The sequence below is a fragment of the Mauremys reevesii genome, linkage group 6, assembly GCF_016161935.1.
Source record: "Mauremys reevesii isolate NIE-2019 linkage group 6, ASM1616193v1, whole genome shotgun sequence".
NCBI classification, from domain to species: domain Eukaryota; kingdom Metazoa; phylum Chordata; order Testudines; family Geoemydidae; genus Mauremys; species Mauremys reevesii.
In genome coordinates this window covers 17630063-17651028 of record NC_052628.1, presented here as the reverse complement: position 1 = coordinate 17651028, position 20966 = coordinate 17630063, and the positions used below count along the sequence as shown (strand labels likewise).

The 20966-nt window shown below is 41.3% G+C and overlaps 1 protein-coding gene and 1 long non-coding RNA gene across 6 annotated transcripts in view; one reads left to right on the top strand and one right to left on the bottom strand.

The window, feature by feature from the left end:
* Positions 1-2060: 2060 nt before the first annotated feature.
* DCC (DCC netrin 1 receptor) overlaps positions 2061-20966 on the bottom strand; it is a 555466-nt gene continuing 536560 nt past the window's right edge. The window contains exons 32-33 of one of the 3 annotated variants that reach the window (XM_039544135.1): positions 5553-5695; positions 2061-2972 (exon numbers count right to left, since the gene is read on the bottom strand). In XM_039544135.1, the coding sequence (XP_039400069.1) occupies positions 2883-2972; positions 5553-5695 (233 nt within the window). In that variant the 3' untranslated portion in view covers positions 2061-2882. The remainder of the gene's footprint in view (positions 2973-5552; positions 5696-20966) is intronic. The other 2 variants (XM_039544134.1, XM_039544133.1) reach the window with 2 other exon arrangements.
* Positions 14532-20966, top strand: part of LOC120407873 — a 72063-nt gene continuing 65628 nt past the window's right edge. For all 3 annotated transcript variants that reach the window (XR_005600292.1, XR_005600290.1, XR_005600291.1), the window contains exons 1-2: positions 14532-14664; positions 20377-20450. This is a non-coding gene — a long non-coding RNA (uncharacterized LOC120407873). The remainder of the gene's footprint in view (positions 14665-20376; positions 20451-20966) is intronic.

The window sequence follows — 20966 nt, the reverse complement described above, 5'->3', positions numbered from 1 at the left end:
AGCTTAGATTTTGTCCCCAGTCCTGCAAAGCTGTATTGACTTAGATGACACAACTCACTACTGTAAAGTTAAACACAAGTGTTTGAAGGACTGACACCTATATTAGGACACAGCTATGGCTGCATATGCCTGCAAACTAGGGATGACTGAATTACTATGTAAAATTTAAGAATCTCCTCTTCCGGACGACTCACAGATATCAAAAACCAAACTTGTTCTGGATCTTCTGCAGGTTCTGAAATTTTGCATTTCTCTTTTCATTTCCAGTTTCTGGCTGAGTTTAGAGATGGAAATGCTTTAGAATTCACAAGAAAGGCTGCCCTTAAGAGAAATCCAGACTAATTTTGCAGACATTCAAGGGTCTAACATTTAAATCAACGGGAGTTGCATTCACAAAATGGATATGATAATCAATGCCACAGGACAGCCATCACAATAACCAACGTTCAAATAAGCATTTGAATATTTGATTGCTTATCCAAACAAAATCCAGTTGTCAAAACTTTTGAGGTTTACCTATCACATATTTTAGATAATTTTGTACCATGGATATATTCAGTTTTGGGTTAATGTTCTATGATTAAAAGCCCCTTGTTAAAGTCCTATGTGTCAAATCCTGTTTTCCAGAGTAACTCAGACTTACTCCAGGATAAGAGTGCAGAATTTTGCCCTGTGGACCTATTTCAAAATAACTGACAATCTCTGCTAGCAGGAAAGAGGCTCTTTTTCAGAAAGGTGTATTTAAACCTGCTTTGCAGAAACAAGACAGTAGGCTGGGATGTCATGGGATCCAATACCAGGACTATGAATTTGGTTGTCATCACGACAGATTTGCTTGCTTTGTTTTCAGTGGAAGTTCTTAGTTACAGATCTGACAGAACATAAAAACTCAACCTCTCACACAGATATGACTTCCTTAACTCTTAGGAAATATCTGACTAAAATCTTAGTCAATTGAATAAAAATACATTTTGGTAAGAAACATTTTCACAAAGACACTGGAGTTCCTAATGAAGCATCTGAATTCCATCCTTTGCATCTGATTTCTTCCCCAATACATGGCTGTAGAAAATAATCTGAATTATTACCTCTGTTACAGTGCCATTTTACTCAAAATATTTTATTCAGGGATTCACATATAATTACCCACCTAATAAAAGGAACTATTAGGTTGTAAAGATCCCAGCCCTTCTGTGCTCTTTTAAAATTATGACCTACTCAAGCTTGAAATCAAAGGCAGAACTGAATGGAGTAATTCATCTGAAACTCTCTTATTGGGTTTTGCAGCCACCTAACTGATAAATATGCAAATCAGTTCCCTTTTGGTGATTCAACTGCATAAACAGGGATTAACTCTGAATGCAGCTGAAAATTCAGCAATAAAAAGTATGCTCACAAAATTTAGTCAATTCAAACAGTTATAGTTATCAATAAACACTGTAATATGAAGCTAGACTACTAGAAGAGGGGGGAGAACACTGAAAGGGTTCCGCTAAGTTCACAGCAGTGTCCTGATGCTAAATTGTGGTTGGTTGGTTGTTTTTTAATTATGACTGAACAAGGAATATCCTACTGCAATCAAGCACCTGTAATTTGTTTCGCAATCATGCACCAGCTTCTTAGTTCATGTTCTTGAATTTGTTGCTTGTCTGTAAAAACTGTGCTGTGTCCATCACTGCTAACCGATACGTCTTATCTTCCACTGTGCCTGACCTAGGGTTGCTTTCCAATTTCCGCAGCCTCCATTGAGTTAGGAGAAGTCATTGGTGACTGAATCACAGAGTTCATGGAACTGAGCAGTCTCAAACAAGAGCTGGAGTAGTAGAGAAAGGGTGGGAGGAACTTCACCCATTTTCCTCTTGCTGCTGTGAAAGGTGGCCCTGGAGGAGCTTTCAGATATCATCACAGTGCAGTATGGCACAAAGACCACCCATATTTAGAAGGTTTCAGAGTAGCAGCTGTGTTAGTCTGTATCCACAAAAAAGAACAAGGAGTACTTGTGGCACCTTAGAGACTAACACATTTATTTGAAGGTGCCACAAGTACTCCTGTTCTTTTTCCATATTTAGAAGTGTTCTAGTCCAAGCTTAAGCACATCATCACTGTGTGTCAGAGAAGATTGCATATCATATCCTCTCTTTGTAAGTATACGGCAGCTGGCAGCATGCCACCAATGCAGATTTTTTTATGTTCCCATTCTCTGTAGCCAGATATAAAATGTTACCTATGGGAGGATTTCCAAAAACTTGCAAAAATGGGTGGACTTTACTGCAACTTGCTAATGCACACTGCTTGGGCAAGATGAGTGATTGAAATTACAAAAGAAATGGGAGTTATTTGTCTTGTTTTGTGCTGTTGGTAACACTTCCAATCCTTTGGTGCTATGTCATGATTATTTGTTACGGGTGCTTTCATATCAAAAAAATATAAAAAAACACAAAAAACACGAAGAGTGAACTTCCACACTGACAAATTATGGCATGGTATATGTTTAAAAATACATTTGAATGACATAAAACTAGATTTTCACCAAGAACTACACATCTCTATTAAGTAAAATGTGAGATAGTCATGACACCTCAAGTATTACAAAGGCAAGCAGATCAAAATGAGCAATCAAGTGGCATCACCTCGGGCTCTGCTGTCATTGTTTTACTTATTTGCAAGGGCCACACTTCAATTGCTTTAGATGCTTGATCTACAGTAATGTAGCATATTTTTAGTTATTTATTTTTTAGGACTCATCAAGAATCTTCCTTACGTTGAATGAATGGTACTGAAGAAAGGGTGGTTTTATGGGGTTGTGTATGTGTGGTGTATATGAAGTACTTGTATGCTGCAATGTTCCTGGATAATACAATTTATCTATTCATCAACAGCTGTTAGAAGGCTGAGCCTGTAATAGCATTAAGTTGCTTCATTAGCCCCTCCAAACTGGCCATTTGTTCACTCAGATCATCCTGTTCATATACCTGCAAAAAACCCAAATCAATAGTCAATGTGAGCTATAACCAAAAGTCTGTTTTAAAGGACACAGAAATGACAAGCAGGGGTAGAGCCTCTTGAAACAACACATTAAAACAGTTGTTCTCAGATTCATCACTTCACCCAACTGAGACCCAGTCACTCACTTGCTCCTCTTCCACTGCAGTCAGCAACCTCCTCTCCTATATATCTAGTTGGTGAACTCAAGGACCAAACTCTGAGATGAGTCCTAGAGTTCCAGTATATGCCTTCCCACCAGCAATGTTGCTTGCAATACTCCAAATCTTGGATGATTCCAGAATGGCATGAGACTGAATGAATGAATGGGAATGCAGCCTTGGTGCACTGGGATGTACTACAGAGGTTGCTCCTGGGGTTCATAATGAAGGCCCTGATTCTGCAGGGTCTGAGCGCTCCCAACTCCCATTGTAGCCAGTGAGTCTTAACTCTTACCATTGCTGTTAATGGGATTTGAGGGCACTCAGCGCCTTGCAGGAGGTGTTCAGTATTAGGGTCTGTGACAGAAGTGTGTGTGTATGGGGTGGGGTACAGAGGACAGCCAATTGAGTATCTGTCATGAAACCTTAAATGACTGGCAAATGTACGTATCATTGGGAACCACTGACCTCAAACGTTATGGAGACAAGAGCAAAATGAATGATTCTCTGCTTTGGATTCACAGAGAGAGAACTCAAACACTAGTTTTTTATGTGGACTTTTCAAAGTAAATGATTTGAAAGCACTGTGGGAAATCTGCAGCCTAAAGGTCTGGACAGAGTTAAGAATCCAACAGCATAATCGTGCCTCTGCAGAAATAAACTTTAAAAACTCCCTCAATTCACCCCTCCGCCCCCAAAACTCTGACTACTTGAAGAGCCTAATAACTCCTGTGCCATTATTCCTATAAGTGCTCACACACTTGCTGAGTTTGAAAAGTGTCCCTCTTGGGAAATAAATTGTGCTGCTGTTCTAAGATATTTAGAGCCAAAATAGCATTTCATGTTATCAAATGTTCTGTGCTAAATTACTCTTTATGTCAGTAATTTTACCAAAGAAGTAATTTTCATTTCTCTCCCCCAATACAAGACTCCATGGCCCTTATCTCCTCTATGTGGTAGAGCCAGTAGGACTTGGAAGAAGTTCAAAGAAATAGGCTGCGGTAATCCACAGGACTGCTCTGTGACCACATTGTTCAGTAATGGATTTTACCCACCAGTGCGCTGGCTCAGCACTACACTTCATTCCAAGCACTAGTGGTTTCAGTCCCATTGCTGTTGTAGGGTTAGACTCTAAATCATGGAATCATGTTACACTTGTTGAGTGAAGGTCCAGGTGATTGCCAGAATCAGGAAAAAAACGCAACACGGCAAGGGGAGTAAATGCCACTTTGAAAAGTAACTTCTTTAGTTAGACGAGGATATTTATCTTATCTGCTTTGGAAATAGCTTTGAGATCTGTGGATAAAAGCACCCGGGCATCAATCCTGCAACTAGATATGCATTTATAGGAGTCAGTGCAAAGCATTATCATCATTACAAAGAGCCACTAGTAGCATAAGCATCACTAGAAAAAAAGCTACTGGGTTAGGAAAGGGTCAGGTAATAAAAACCTATTTTTTGGTGATGGCTCCACACTTTGACCGCCTAACATAGTGGGAGAAGAATTCTCTCGTAACAACGCAATAGCACATTGTTTATGATACGCCTAACAATAAAAGGGAATTTAACTGTCCTACATTTATATGGGCAGCAGACCAAAAATCTCTCTGTGCACGTAAAAAACAGATTTCTTGCTGTCTCCCTTCCCCAAGGTTTCAAACATAAGAGGATTAGGTAACAAGATGCCAGATGAACCTCTCTCGTGATGCGTAGTAAGCCACTTGCACATGCAAGGAAATGAAAATATTGTACATAACTGTCTGTCTCCCTTATTTTTTTCTTCCTTTTTATTTAGTTTCTTTTGCTCTTTCTCCACCTTTTGTAAAGTACTGTGTCTAAGACTCTTAATAGGAGTTAATGGGATTGTTCTACATTTTCTGATTATTTTTCCAGGCATCTTTTCCCTCTGATCCTTTTTCATCTTGCACATTATTTTTTACTCTCCACTGTCTGGTATTACTTTATCATCTTTAATTCCTTAACTTATTTTTTCTGACATCAGTTTTCTCATTCATTCTCTCTTCCATCAGTCCCTTTCTCCTTCTGGATCCCGTGCCTGACAACTAGAATTGTTTTGATCTCTCAATCGGTACAAAAGAGATCATGTAAATAACAATTTGAATTATATATGCACACAACACAGGTTATCTGTCTATCTGTGTCAGACACAGGCCCAGATCCAAAGGCCACTGAAGTCAGTAGAAAGAATCTTACTCACGCTAGCAGGCTTTGGATGAAACCTGTTGTTCCTTAACTGCTACTCACTGGTATAACCCAATACAGCAAGTAGGCAGAGATGAAGCTGTTCAACTAAAGTGATTGGACAGAATATGATTTACAGCTATGACCCTGCACTTAAAGTTAATATGGTTTGCGATGAGACTCTTTTTTTTTAAAGATTGTTCTTACGTTAGCTGGATCCTCTGTCTGTTTGTGGCCCTCTTCTGACACTTCTGGGGCTGTTGGCACCAAGACTGGAAGCAGAGGGGATCGTGCTTTTCCAGCTAATCCAAGTGACGCTGTTTTAACCTGAGCCTTGGGAAGATTAGGCCCTGAAAGAGGAAACAAATCACAATAATAATGTCTGAATAATACATATAGGGGAAAATGAGGTGTAAGCCTTCTGTGCAAAATGCACTTGATTTAACTGGTTATAATTGGTTTTATATTTTCAATCCTAAATACAGATGATCTTTTCCAAATGTTCTTACATTGCTTCTTCCTGAAGGGAAGCCAGTGCCGATTGGACCACTCTTGTTGAAACTCTGTCAATTAGATTTCACTGTGAGCAAGCTCTGAATCCTCTTGCTGCCACATTCAGATGGTCAAGTATTTTGGGATGTCTTTGTAACTCAGATGGAAGCCATTTTTGCCACTAGGCCAGACCATGGTGGGCCCATCTCCCAAAATAGGACTTAAAATCTGCCCAGTACTAACACTTCAGTACTTGCGGGTGGTGGGAGAAGTAATAGTTGCTACACTTGCCACTCGTCTAATGAGTCACTGTGATGAGGTCCCCGGTGGTTTTTCTGGTGGAAATTAAAGGTCCTCTCGCATGTTTTATCTTTTAAAACAACAGGTAATAAAACCACTGTCCTGGTCAATGTGTCCTCTCAAAATACAATAGCTTCTAATGCTCATGGCTATGTGGAAGCTATTGCTGGTGACATAATGGCTGGCTACTGCAAAGAGTATATGACTCTGATTTTAAAGACACTAGAATGGTTTGAAAATGAAACAAAATGTATAGTATTCATTAAAGAAATGGGCACATATCAAAGACAGACTATTAGAGGTGAGGTTTTCAAAAGTGCTCAGCATTGGCCTAACTCTGCTCCCACTGAAGTCACTGGTAAAAGTCCCACACTACCAGTTGTGTAAAGCCAACGCAATCCATTGCATCTACTTTATCCCTTCTCTTGAATATCCCTTAATCTGACTCTCTTCCACCTTGCCTCTATGGACACTCAACCACTGCAATGCATGTTGGTTCCCTATGGTACATTTTAGGTTGATATGCCCAGGTTATCAGCACTCTCCAGATCGAAATTTGTTTGGCAGAGTACATTGCTTGCTAGGGTTGTGAACTCTCAAAGCATGGGTGCTATCAGTTATCAGGAGATCACTGCTAATACAGATGATCCCATTAGGGACAATGCTACATTTTCTACACTGTGCAAGACATTTTTTTATTCAGTTCATTTGTCACCCTGGGAATCGAGCCCAAAAATATATATATGAATGAATGAGCCCGGCCCTCCAGCCTCCCCTCCTTATCTCCCATAATTTTACTAGGAGCAAGGCTTTTAAGATTTCTGTGCTTTTGTCTACCCATGTGTAATATGGGTATAATAATAATTACCTACCTCACATAGGTGAATTATATCTAGATATGGTCTCAAAACCATCACCATCTCTGAAGTATCGGAGTCATGTTAGGCTTAACTAATGAATGTTTGTAAAGTGCTATAAGATCGTTGTATCAAAAATGCTAGGAGAAGGTGCAAGATGTCATTATATAATATTTTCTATGTCTATTATTACATCAGTTTGCTCTCCCTCCTCCATCTATAGACTAAATCATTGGGAGTAAGGTGCCTAAATACTTCTGAGGATCTGGGTTTACCTTACCAGATTGGATTATCGTGCCACCCAGTCTGATATCCTACCTCTAATAGTGGCCTATGTGTGATGCTTAAGAGGAACATGAACATCCCTCCTGGCCAAATAATACACCAATACCACCATCTTCCTGATGTCCTGACTCTGGTGGGAAATATCTGATGCCCTGAAGCATGAAAACTGATTATCCCATCTTAACAAGCAAATATCAGTTTTGGTCACACAAATTATCCAGCTGCTATTTAAATCCAGACTTATAGGGTTTAACTTTAATCATTCACTGCTCTTCTTCTTCCCCAAATAGGTTCCAATCTGATGAGCTCAGTCGTTGTAGATCATTAATAGATCATGAAAAGTAATTCTCTGGGGCCATCAGTGGTGCTACCAAGAGGAATAACTCTACTATGGTAGGAAAGGCAGTTGCTGCCGCTGGAGAAGAGAAAGTACTCCCCTCCTCCCAATAAATAATTGCAGTCATGACAGTTTTTAGTATTTTTACAGCTCTGGTGAGTAGCCTGGGGATAAAAGCTACAGATTAATTTTCCTGCATTTCAAATAATTGTTTTTACATTTTTAATTAGTTTAAAATGTGTATAACAGAGCTAAAACACTCAGGACCCGCAGCAGAGGAAACACAAAAGAGCAAAGAGAGAATGAAATTCCCCCCGCTTTAGAGACCCCCCTAGCACATTAGTTATAAATACAGTAACTTCCAATAAAGAATTATAAGACAAAGACTAAAAGGAAAAGAGACCCATGTATGTACACTCCCCAAACGTCAGTCTCTTTGATAATACAAGTTTAACTGAAACAACAACAACAAAAAAGGAAAGTCAATACTGACTAAAAGAGATCACTAAAAAGATACAAACCCTTTGCTAGCTCCAGTTTAATAGCTAAAAAGGTTATTTAATAACTGGCGCGCCAAACTTCCCAGTAGTTGAAAGAAAGACTAGAAGACACAGCTTTCTCCAACAGATACAATCTCTTAAATGTCACAAATTCAAGTAAAAATTTTAAGAAAGAAAATGTGTTTAGCGTCCAGTTCCTCAGATAAAAGTGATTTTCAAAGGGGAAGAGGCTTTTTTTTTTTCCCTATTAAAGGATTTCTGCTGATGTGGAAGTGAATGCATACACTCTTGTTTGCATTGGTGGAAGCATTCTTTAAAATTTGTGTTTGACCAAGCAATTTCTGGACCTGGCTGTGGCATCAGAATCTATTTGATATGATAAGAAATCAGTACATGGTGCAAGGCATGCAGAGGAAGAAAATAAAGATCCGAAGATAAAATGAGAAATCATCCAAAACCGAACTTTTAAATTCTATTTACACCAAGAAAAACATGATGAGTCAGAGGACGTACATGGGCATATCCATATTGATTTAAATGGAATTATGTCCATTTACACCAGCTGAGGATCTGCCTCTATAAATTATTAATACCCTTTTGTTTGTACAGTAGTTTCAAAATGTGCTCTGTATTTATCTGTCTGTATGATGCAGTGGGAGCAGAGACCAGAACTGGCTGAGAAGCCTGCATGACCCAAGCCCACAATACTGGGGGCCTTTCACCTATGGGTCACAGGTGGGAATTTTGCCAATGTTTGTAGTGATCAATGTTCAGTGGTCTACTATATATGAAACAGTAGAGTGGCTTCAGTCCAGTTGTGAAAGGCTGGGCCCCAACTGAGCAAAGCCCTTCCGCACATACTGAACTTTAAACATATGACTAGTGACTTCAATGTGGCATACACACATTCTGAAAGTACATGTTGAAATGTTTGGGTGAATAAGGACTTGGGCCTCCATATCACAAACCCCACAATTATAGTTACCACTCTTGTTGGAGGTCTCACTGGAGAGACCAATGACTGATTGCAATCACAAAAGTGGTTCCTCTGGGTCCCAGTTGAGACACAGTGAAGGGTCCTTTGCTGTATCTATTGTGGATAAAACAGGATTTCTATCTTCAGTACTATCCAGGCAGTGCCTTTTGCAAGCTCTAAATTCAATCAGCATTGTTTTATTTATGCCTGGATACCCATGGCTCCTGTAGGCTTTTAAAGGACTCAAGAGACCCTGATTCAATTCCTAGCCCTGCCACTGGTTTGCTGGGTGACTTTGGCATGGCATTTCCCTCCCTGTGCCTCAGTTTTGCCATCTGTAAAATGGGAATAATGATACTGACCTCCCTTTGTAAAGTGCTTTGACATCTAGAGATAAAAAGCACTATATAAGTGCTAGGTCCTCCTCCTCTTTCCTCTTCTTCCAACCAGTGTTCACTGGAGTGCAGGAACAACTTGAATGGGAACATATGTCCTTGATTCCTCTGATGTGGTACAGAATAAAATAATGCAAGCCTGCTCTCCCAATATATTGTCTATACAATACATAACGTATTGTTGTTACAAGCACTTGCTTGGTGTTTGTGACCATAGCATCTGGGCCTTGACCCATGCATCCACATAGGTTTAGAGCTTACTTCAATTGTTTGCATGCTGATGTGCAATACGGCTGAAATAGAAAGCAGAGTAATGTAAAGTGTTCAGTAATGCCTTCTGAAATAAGACACTTCCTGGAATGTGCATCCGGCAGTCATAGATTATATAACTAATGCGCAAATTAAGCGTTTAATATTTTAAAATATTAAAGATTAAAAAAAGTAAAAACACAGTTTAGGTGCTGGTGTGCAGAGACCACAGACTATCATGCGAACCGATATTGTCTTATTGTTCACTCATACTCCCCATCTGTCTGTATCCATGTGTTGTGTCTTATCTTATACTTAGCTCGGAAGCTCCCAGGGACAGGGACTGTTTTTTGTTTTGTGTTTGTACAGCACCCAGCGCAATGGGCTTCTGGTCTAAGACTGGGGATTCTAGGTGCTACGGATCAAGAATACAATAAACTGTAAGAAGGTATGGGCAGGGACAGATCAAGAATACAATAAACTGTAAGAAGGTATGGGCAGGGACCAGACCTTCTTATACGTTTTTAAAGCACTAAGAGGACATCTGCATTAACCTGTGAAGAAAAAGAGTGCAACTGTGACCTCTGTAACTGTAGGATTTATTTTTATTTATATTAGCACCCAAAGGGCCCAATAAAATATATATTTATTCAGATTCCTACTGCAGTACAATTTGACAGGAACCTTTGGCTACCACTGTAACATAATGAAGAATAAAACTAAACAATTGCAAGTCAGACTTGCACCATGCTTGTTCCCTGGTTAACACAGATGTACTGTATAATGTTTCTTTCAACAAATGACTTCATCCTGTGAATTGCTTGATCTTCATGGATTTGGGGAGAAAGTAAACATTTTACATGGAGCAGAACGAGTTTATGTGAACTGCAGAAATATTCTGCTATAATATTCCTGCTGCAATGCATATTTGTACCTGTAAATCCCCTGGTAAAAATCCTGTTACTCATATGTAACTCATTATAGTAATTGGCCTTAAAGAGCTGATTTTCTGTACAAAGACAGATGTTGCCTCCTGGATATTGTTAATGAAAAGCCAAAATGACAATTAGCATTTTGTTTCCCCTTCAGCTCACAAAAACAACAGGCAATTTCTAAAGCTTGTAACTAAAATGACAACCAGAAAATGTTACTTAAGTAACCCTACATTTAAAGTTCCCCAGTAAATGTTTACAGACAATAATCAAAACACCCACAGTATGTAATTTGATTAGTTGTACATACAAGTAAGAAACAAAGAATATTGAAAAGACCAAGCTCACCTTTCAGTAAATACACCGGACACAGAAGGTTGATGAGCTAAGTAAGCTAATGTATGCAAATGAATTACTAATTAAATTAACAACCATTTAGTTTCTAATGCTTCCGAACCCAGCAGGACCCTTAGAAGAAAAATAGGAACCGCTGGCTCATGAAGAGAAAAATGACAGTGCTCCTCAGGTGTAGTTCTAAGTAGCCACAGCATGAATTTACCGTTTTAAAGTTTTATTTCTCAGAAGGGTTATTAATTAAACACTTCATTTGCTCATTAGTTATACAGCATATGGCTGCTAAGTGAAAATTCCAGCTAGTGTCTTATTTCAGAAGGCCTTATTGAGCACATTACGTCACTCTGCATTATATATCAACAGCACTGCACATCGGTGGGCAAACAAGTGTTCTGTAACATCATTAAATGAAGATAACTGTAAATATATGTGTTTGCATGGGTGGTGGCCTAGATGCTGTGATATGGACACCAAGTAACTGTTTGTAACAGCAATATATTATGTACTGTATGGACATTGAGGTTAATAGCAAAACTCGAACTGACTTCCCGGGGCCAGAATTTCACTGGATGTGTTCAGTACTGGTCAGTCTATCTCTCAAAAGATCTAGAAGTAACAGAATAGTTCCAGAGACAGCCACAAAATATATTAGGCTTGCTTAGTTCAGAGAGGACGTGAATAAAAGGGTGACATGTTAGAGGTATGTAAATCAGGCATGGTGAGCAGGGAGTCAATGGTCCACTTATACTTACCTTCTCTCATAAGGCAAGAAAAGGGAATATCCAATGAAATTTGGACACATCACATTGAAAACTGATTATAGGAGATATGTTTTTACAGAATTCATAATCAACATGGAATTCACTGGCACGGGAAGTCGCCTGGATTATAAGAACACCCCTAAGTTTCAGTACAAAAGTGCTCAATACCTGAAGCTTCTATTGACATCAGCTGGAGTATGGGAATGTCTCAACACATCTGAAAATTAGGAGTATGGGGGCCGATCCAAGGCCCAGTGAAGACCATGAGAGTCTATTGACTTTATGAACTTTGAATCAGGTCCAGAATATATAAGAGCTATAAACCTTAATGTTTAAACATGAAAGCAGCTACCTGCGTGTAGGATGCAATATCTCAGATGGAAAGATAATTCCATAATTGTCCACTATAGGATCTCTTGCACTTTCTTCTGAAGCATCTGGTTCTAACCACTGTAAGAAAAATGGTCCCTGACTAGATGGACCACTCGGGTGTGATTCAATATGGCAGTTCCTACATCCCTTTCTTATATTCTGTTCTTCCTACAAGTGTGCAGCCATAAACATCAATGCAGGCTGAGCAAGATATCAGAGAGGATATGAAAAGAGAATTTTGCTCTGAGAGGCATTGTTTGGGCACACCTTATTGGTTCCAGTTTTTAACTTACTAGTATTGAATCCACTGACTCCATAAAGAGTATTGGAGGACAATAACATGTTGCCAGTTTTAATTCTGAATGAATTCCCCACCCCCTTCTCCATTCCAGCTAGTACAGATCATGGAATGTTTAGGGCTTACCCTCAGTAAGTCACGTAGCCAATCCCGCCCCACTCAGCCCCCAGGACTCTAACATGTCACGTGTATAACTAGTACTTCTAGCGTCAATCTCTTTTTTTGAAAATAACTCTTTCATCATTCACAGAGGTGCAGTTATGTAAAGCCTGGTATTTCCCCCCCTTTTACACCGAGAGTTTTTAAAACGTACTTTTAAGGTTTCATTGACCAATACTGAGAATGAGAGGAAATCCTATGTTTGATGAGGTTAACAATTTTATCTATTACTCACATATTGTATGTTCCCAGTTTCACCATAAAGTGGGAATTTGCAAACCGGGAATCATTTTAAAGTCAGAAATGGCTAGGCTCAAAGGGCAGAAGCTGACTGAATGTTTACACACTCTCCAGGGATTTAACAGCTAATTAGGCAGACATTCAAAAGACCACAAGAAAGAGACCAAGTGAGCTCAGGTAAAAGTCAAGCTGTTAACTAATTAACTAGCCTGTTACCATTGCAGGAAGGATCAACACATAACAGCAGTGATTCATCATATAGAGAGTTTGCCTGTAAAAAGGAAACAGCTCCCAACAGACTCTGCAGAATTTAAGTTAGTCCCCAGTCCTGCAAACATTTATACATGTATTTGGTTTCCAAGGGACAACTAATACTAGTAAAGTTAAGAACATGCATAAACGTTTGTAGGATCAGGGCCTTATTTCCTATATAGGCTCCCATTTTCGCAAAACATTTAAACACCTGCTTAACTTTAAGCATAAATAGTTTCAATATAGAATATAAATATATTTAATCTATAATAGATATTATATATCTTGGGGCTGAATTAAGTCTTTAGTTTTGTAAGAACTGGAGCCATTTCCTTGCAGCATTAACAGAACTGTGAGACACTCTGTAGGATTGGACCATTAATGTCTAGGTAAGGGACTACAGACACACATTTAATACTTTCTTCCTATGTCTTAGATGCTTCTGACTATAAAGAAGGTGGCAGACAAAACTTGAATCTTTATTTTTTAGTTAGTAATAAAGAAATGTGAGGGTTTTATTGTTATGAATTAAATATTTGTGGAGGAGTTTCTGGGGTTATGTATATCGCAATGTGAAGAGGTCTTTTTTTCCCCCTTTCAGTTCCACACAACTACAACAGGAAATCACAAAAGGATCAAAGACGACTAACGGGTTATTTGATACTGACTGTACTAAAGTGTGTGTTCTAACAGTTTAAATGCAGTTCTGAGCTTGCTTGTAACTACATGGCAGAATGTCCCCAGTAAGTGAGATGGTGCCTCTCAAGGGAATGGAATGTGAAACCATATGACAAATGTTTGAAGACTAGACATTTTTACACTATAAGTAAAAAAAAAATGAAAGAAATAAAAAGATACTTACATTGTCAGTAAAAATGGAGCTTTTAAAAATGACTTTCCCAGATGATAATGAACAGCAGCTTGACTCATTCTATAGGGGAGATGCTTTTAAAAAGAGCCTAAGTTTCATTTGGGTAACTTTGATATTGTGGGGAAATAAATTCAAAAATGAAAACAGAAAAGAGAAAAAGGAAGAGGTCATTTTGTGAATTTCAAAATGTACAGTACCAACTATTTCATGGAATTGCCCATTGGGAAGACTTTTGAAGGATGTTGACAAGCCTTCTTTTTTTGTATGTAATAAGTCTTCATGATAGGTGTAAAAAAATAGTGGATATAGAAAGGACACTTGAAGATGAAAACAATCATAGAGAATGTTAACACCTAGAATATGAAAGTCAAAGCCTTGAAACATAGGAGATGTTTGTTCTGTCTTTTCAGGGCCTCTCCATCAAAATTGCAGCTCTAAACTTTAAGAACATGAAGACATTTACAAACTTCAGTTGGGCATTATGATGTTTTCTTACAATTCCATTATATGAAGTTAATGCATATGTCAGAATTCCATGGAAAATCCGGTGACTGTTACGGTTTTACTTTACAACATCACATTGATCCTCTTTGTCTTTTACTTTTCAAAGAGGAAAAAAGGCTTTTCATCTCTCCTCAGGAAATACGCAATGAGATCAGTGAGCTGTCAGTATAAAATGGATGTTGCTGGTCAGTGATAATGAACACAATCTCAATTGCATATTCATACATCCAAAAAAGGTTTGCTCTTCCACCTGTGTGACACAGAGGGCTTGTCTACACTTACATTTTATAGCCTCTAACTTGCTGGTTCAGCAGTGTGGAAAGCACTAGTGTAAACAGGGTCCGAGCGCTGGGAACGTTGTGGAGGTGGATTATCAGGAGCTCTCTCCCAGCGCTTGCACGCGACCACACTCGCACTTCAAAGCGCTGCCATGGGAGCGTTCCTGCAACAGCGCTTTGACGTTTCCAGTGTAGCCATGCCCTGAACCAAGCCATATTAGATTGAATAGAGCTTTGAAATGTAGACTTGTTTTCTTAGAAGAATTGGAAGAAGGTAGTGATTGTATTGGTCTGTGTTTACCTATATCTTGTTAGAACTTAACAACGTAACCAGATGGTTCCTGTCTCTTACTATCCTTTATCTTCAACTCAACTATCTTCAACTCAGCGAGCAGCCCGAGCGGTGCTCCCTGTGCTTATATCTACCACTCATGGTGCAGCACCCCACACCCCAGAGGGTCTCGCAGAGCCATTAAGGCAGCACCCTGCCAGCCCACCACCTCTCCCATGGGGGGCAGGTTATATATTTGTGTGGGGCCCGGGCCCCAGCAATATTCAGGGCTGGGCGCCCTGCTCCAGCAATAGTTGGAGCTGGGTCTCTTCCCGCCCCCCCGGTCCTGCCTGGATTGGCCCCGGCCACCGTAGGTCTCCCCCTGCCGCCGCGACCCTGCCTGGAGCAGGTCCCAGCCCCCGCCTGCCACCCCCCCCTCCGTGTGTTTCCCCCCCTCTGCCGCGTTGTGTTGCGTCCCTGCCTGACAGAACACAGCGCGCCTCTCCCCTGCCTGCTGCCCGGAGGGCTCCCAGCAGATTTGCTGTCTGCTGCCGCAGGGTCCTAGTGCCTGCCCTTCACCACTACGGGCAAGGCAGGCTGCCCTTCCCTGAGCCTCCAACCCCAAACCCTCAGCCCCAGCCAGAGCCCTCATTCCCCCCGCACCCTAATCCTCAGCCCCAGCCCTGAGCACCCCCACATCATGAACCCCTCATCCCCTGCACCCTAATCCTCAGCCCCAGCCAGAGCCCTCATCCCCCTGCACCCTAATCCTCAGCCCCAGCCCTGAGCACCTCCACAGCATGAACCCCTCATCCCCTGCACCCTAATCTTCAGCCCCAGCCCTGAGCGCCCCCACATCATGAACCCCTCATCCACAGCCCTCACCCCACACTCCAAACCTCTGCCCTAGCCCTGAGCCCCCTCCTGCATCATGAACCCCTCATCCACAGCCCAACCCTCTTCCCTAGCCCTGAGCCCCCCGCATCATGAACCCCTCATCCACAGCCCTCACCCCACAGCCCAACCCTCTTCCCTAGCCCTGAGCCCCCCCGCATCATGAACCCCTCATCCACAGCCCTCACCCCACAGCCCAACCCTCTTCCCTAGCCCTGAGCCCCCTCCTGCATCATGTACCCCTCATCCTCAGCCCCACAGTCCTCACCCTGCACTCCCTCCTATCCCCAAACTCCCTCCCACTTCCCACACACCCCTTCCCAACCCCAAACTCCATCCCAAAGCCTGCACCCTTCACCTCCTCCTGCACACCCACCCCCTGCCCCAGCCCAGAGCCTGCACCCAGCACCCTTCCTGCACCCTAATCCCCAGCCCAGGATCTGCACCCCAGACCTCCCCCGCCGAGCCCCCTCCCAGAGCCTTAGGCAGGTGGGGGCGGAGTTGGGGGGGCGGAGTTGGGGGCGGGTTCTGGGCCCCACCAAAATTTTTACAAACTTGCCACCCATGACCTCTCCAACAACCTCGCAGCTTGTCCCCCCAAGGTGCTTTAGCAAGGTGGGGGAGCCTTTGCCCACGAGTCTGCTCTGGCGACCTGCGCTCTGTACTGTGAATAGCAGGGAGCTGGCTGCAGAGGGAACCAGACTCAGTCTCTGCTCCCTCCTCAGCTGGATAAAGGTGCCACGCCCTTCAGCCTCGGCACATGGCATTATGGCCAGTGGCTGCCAGGACAGAGGCCTCTGGGGCTGACTGTGATGGTGAGGGAGGGGAGAAGAGGTAGAGAGTGGGAATGGGCCAGAATCACCAGTGGAGTCTTGCTGGAGCCTGGGCTGTGTAGCCTGTGGTCCAGAGAAGGCCAGTGCAGACCCTGAAGCGGGGAGGGTGGGATCAGAAGGTGCACAGATTCAGTGTGTTTCCCAGGGAGACTTCCCCTGCCATCAGAACGCCTCTGGAGCCCAGAAGGAACTGAAAGCCCTTGGTGAAGGGGGCCTCGGTGCCACTGCCTGGCCTCCCCCCAGTTTGAGGGAGGGTGAGGGGGCTGCTCCAGGACAAAGCAGAAGCAATGGCCAGGGGCCAGAGGGATCAGTTTACAGAGAAAGTTCAAAAGAGACCAAATCTCTAGAGCTGAGCTCAGCAAAGGGTGGATGGGGAGTGGCCATGAGAAGTGACTGTAGGCTCCTGCGGGATGCAAATACTATGGAGCAGGGTGGATAAAAATCAATTCTTTTTTTTTTTAAATCAAAATCAGATTGTTTTTTAAAATGTTATATTTAAATTAAGTAGAGGTTCAATTTTTAAAAATAAACCTATTGTAAATTAGGTTTGAAATTTAAGGCCTACATTTATTATAATATATTTAAATCATTTTAATTAAATACAAAAAATTATATTCACCAGTACAGCTTTGCTGCCAAGCTTTAAAGCAAGTCAAACTGCTGAACTGGTGGAAGTCACTGACTAGGCACTTGGAACCAGAGTTTGCTGAAGTGGATCACTTGAGGATTACCTGTTTTATTCATTCCCTCTGCAGCACCTGGCATTGGCCTCTGTTGGAAGACAGGATACTGGGCTAGATGGACCTTTGGTCTGATCCAGTATAGCCTTTCTTATGTTATTGATTCAGAGATCAAAAGGGGATATTAACATTAAGATGGAAATTGGGTATAATAATATCACTGTCTATGTTTCTCTTTGAAATCTGTAGTAAACTATCTATGAATTGCTTAATGGATAAGTACCTTATGCTGATGAATGCAACTAATTACCTTGTATACATAGGAAATAGAACGTTTTACTTCAAAGCCACTATTCTTCACCCAATGAATATCTGCTGTCAAGAGATTATCATAGCCCACCAGAGGTCTATAAACATATTCTAGGGCCCTGATCCTGTATCTGAGATCTGCTTAAGCTTCGTCAGGGACATTTAAGTCTCCTCAAGACTGAGGGCTCCAGCTCCAGTCTGGATCAACCGGATACTGGACATGGTTTGCCTATTTTGGACTATAACCTGATGAACTGATTCTGAAGAGAACTTTTTGCAACTCAAAAGCTCACCATCTCTGCTAGTGACCTAAGAACTTTACTCATAACTGTATGTGTAATGATCTTTTAACCAATACTCTCTCTTTTTCTTTTTTAATTTTAGTTCAGTTAATAAGAATTGGCTGTAAGCATGTATTTGGGTAAGATCTGAAATATCCATTGACCTGGTGGGTAATGTGTCCGATCCTTTGGGACTGGTAGAATTTTAGATATGATGAAGAAGATTTTCAGTAATCCTCATCATATTTGACTTGAGTGTCTGGAGTGGAGGCCTAAGGCTGGGCTGCTTTAAGGGAGCTGTGTTTTTGGCTTCTGAGTAACCAGCAAGGTATTGTAGAACCTGTTTGGTTGCTGGATCGGTGAATCTAATTATTAGAAATAACCACCAGTTCTGGGGCTCACCTACCACCCCATTCTTTGCAGTTTGCTCTGATTAAGCAATCTCAGGGCTAGTCTACACTTACCTGCCGGGTCGACGCGGTGAGTTCGACTTCTCGGAGTTCGAACTCCCCGCGCGCTCCAGTCGACTCCGGAACTCCGCCACCGCGAACGGCAGTGGCGGAGTCGACCTTGGAACCGCGGAGTTCGACCCCGCCGCGTCTGGACGGGTAAGTCAGTCGAACTAGGGTACTTCGAGTTCAGCTACGCTATTCGCGTAGCTGAACTTGCGTACCCTAGTTCGACCCCCCCCCTTAGTGTAGACCAGACCTCAGTGTGCCCGCCGGACCCTAGTCACAATCTGATAACCAGGTGGTAAATAAGCCATCCATGCAGTCTTTTTATGGATTTGTAGTCGATCTTTTGGAAAAACACCCAACATTTTCAAAAGAGAGTTGTTTAGAGACGATGTAGTGATCCTCCAGAAAACCATTTAAAAAAACAAACAAACTTGACTGCTGCCTCATATTAGGCAAAATGTGTAATCAATCAATTTACTTCTATAGGGGCTTGATCCTGCAAAGCACTTAAGCACATGGTAAATTTTAAAACCTTAAGTAATCCCAGTATAGTCAATAGTGTTATTCAATAGTTAAAATTAAGCATGGCTTAAAGTGTTTTGCTGGACTGTGGCCAGACATCTCATTAACATGCATGATTAAACCCCTGTGATCCTTCATCACCGAAGTATCTGAGTTGAATGGAGGAAGCCTGATTTCATAACATGATATGGGAGCTGAAAAGTTTGAAAGGGTTTTTTGGGGGAAGGGAGGGCAGGATATATGTGTGTGGGGGGGAAGAGATATGGAACATAAATGACAACAGTCTTTGACTGCAAAAGTTGTGATTTTTTTATCTGATGCTAATGTGATTTAATTTAGGATTCCAACACCAAAAGGCTATGAATATGCCATTAATTTCCCAAAGAAAGATCCTAACATACCTCCTGCCCTACCAATGTTTGCTGCATTCTCAAGACATCTGTTACTCTGTACTCTAGATAATTTATCAAGAGAAGAATCTAAAACTCTCATTTCCAGCCAGCATTAAAAGATGAAGAACTGGAACTAGAAGAACCAGAAATGCTCTCATAGTTTTTATGCAAAGAAACTAATAGTTGAATTGATGGGAGTTAGAACTATATATAAAACAACAATATGCTTTTATTTACATTTTCCATTAGCAATGGGAAATATTGACTCTGAGGGGTAAATGTCTAAAAGAGCACACACATTTATCTGTACAGTTAATCAATTAGTGTCAGTTGGATTAATGTGAATAAATGCCCCTGTTCCATCACTAGATTATACCTCTCTGCTTTGTTTTTAAGTACAGTTCTGCTCCACAGGGTGTTAGATTTATAGTCTCTCCCAATTACTTCCTGATCAAATATACTTTGCTTATAATTAATGAGTTGCCCTTGCACTTGGAACACTATTAGGAGTTAACAGCTACTAATTATTATTATTACTAATATCATTCATATTGCAGTAGTGCGAAGGAGGCTTAGTGCTGGACCAGGAATCCCTTGCCCTCGGTGTGGTACAAACCCAGAACAAAATGATAGTCCTTGCCCTGTGAGAATCAAGCTTCCTCTCTCATAGCTTTGTTGGTTCTACAGTGCCAAGAGAAGCAAAACAATAGCAGCCTTTTGTTTGTTTGTTGCTATACTAAGCAGCTATGATTCTAAACACACAGAAGTGTAATGGAATGGTTTTAGCCCACAAAAGCTTATGCTCAAATAAATGTGTTAGTCTCTAAGGTGCCACAAGTACTCCTCATTCTTTTTGCTGATACAGACTAACACGGCTGCTACTCTGAAACCTGTATGATACAGTTCAGCTACTTGGTGGCACTGTGAAAAGCAGATCTTATTGAAGGTAAACTCAGCCTAAATTTGTTTTCCCTTTTAGGTGTTTATCATGGTAGGAGGCATTAAATGAATTACATCGGGTCCGTGGAACTGATGATACAGCTGAGGAACGAGGTAGTGACCGCGTGTGACGTTGCACTCGATATGATTTTATGAAAGTATGCTGATGAGCATGAATATAATGTAACTTGAATATACTTCATGCAAAAGGTCTCTTGTAAGTTATCATTACAAAGCTTATAATCTACTGAGCGTGGTCATCCTATTTGTATAAATGTATCACTCTTGTATCCGAAACTAGAAATATAAAAGATAACTCTGAGGGTTTATTGTAATTATGCAAAGTGTGGGCCATTAATGGTGGTTTGGAATCTTGATGGCTCCCATTAACCAGGACAATTATCTGTAGATGGCTCTGTTTTACTTGTGAGTCTTCCTGTATACAAGTGTGCTGGCAAGTGGGTAATGAAGCCTTGCATCTGAAGAAGTGGGTATTCACCCACAAAAGCTCATGCTGCAGAACGTCTGTTAGTCTATAAGATGCCACAGGATTCTTTGTTGCTTGAAGTCTTACAGTGACATTTAATAATTTAATTTAATTATTGGAGATATACCAATCTCCTAGAACTG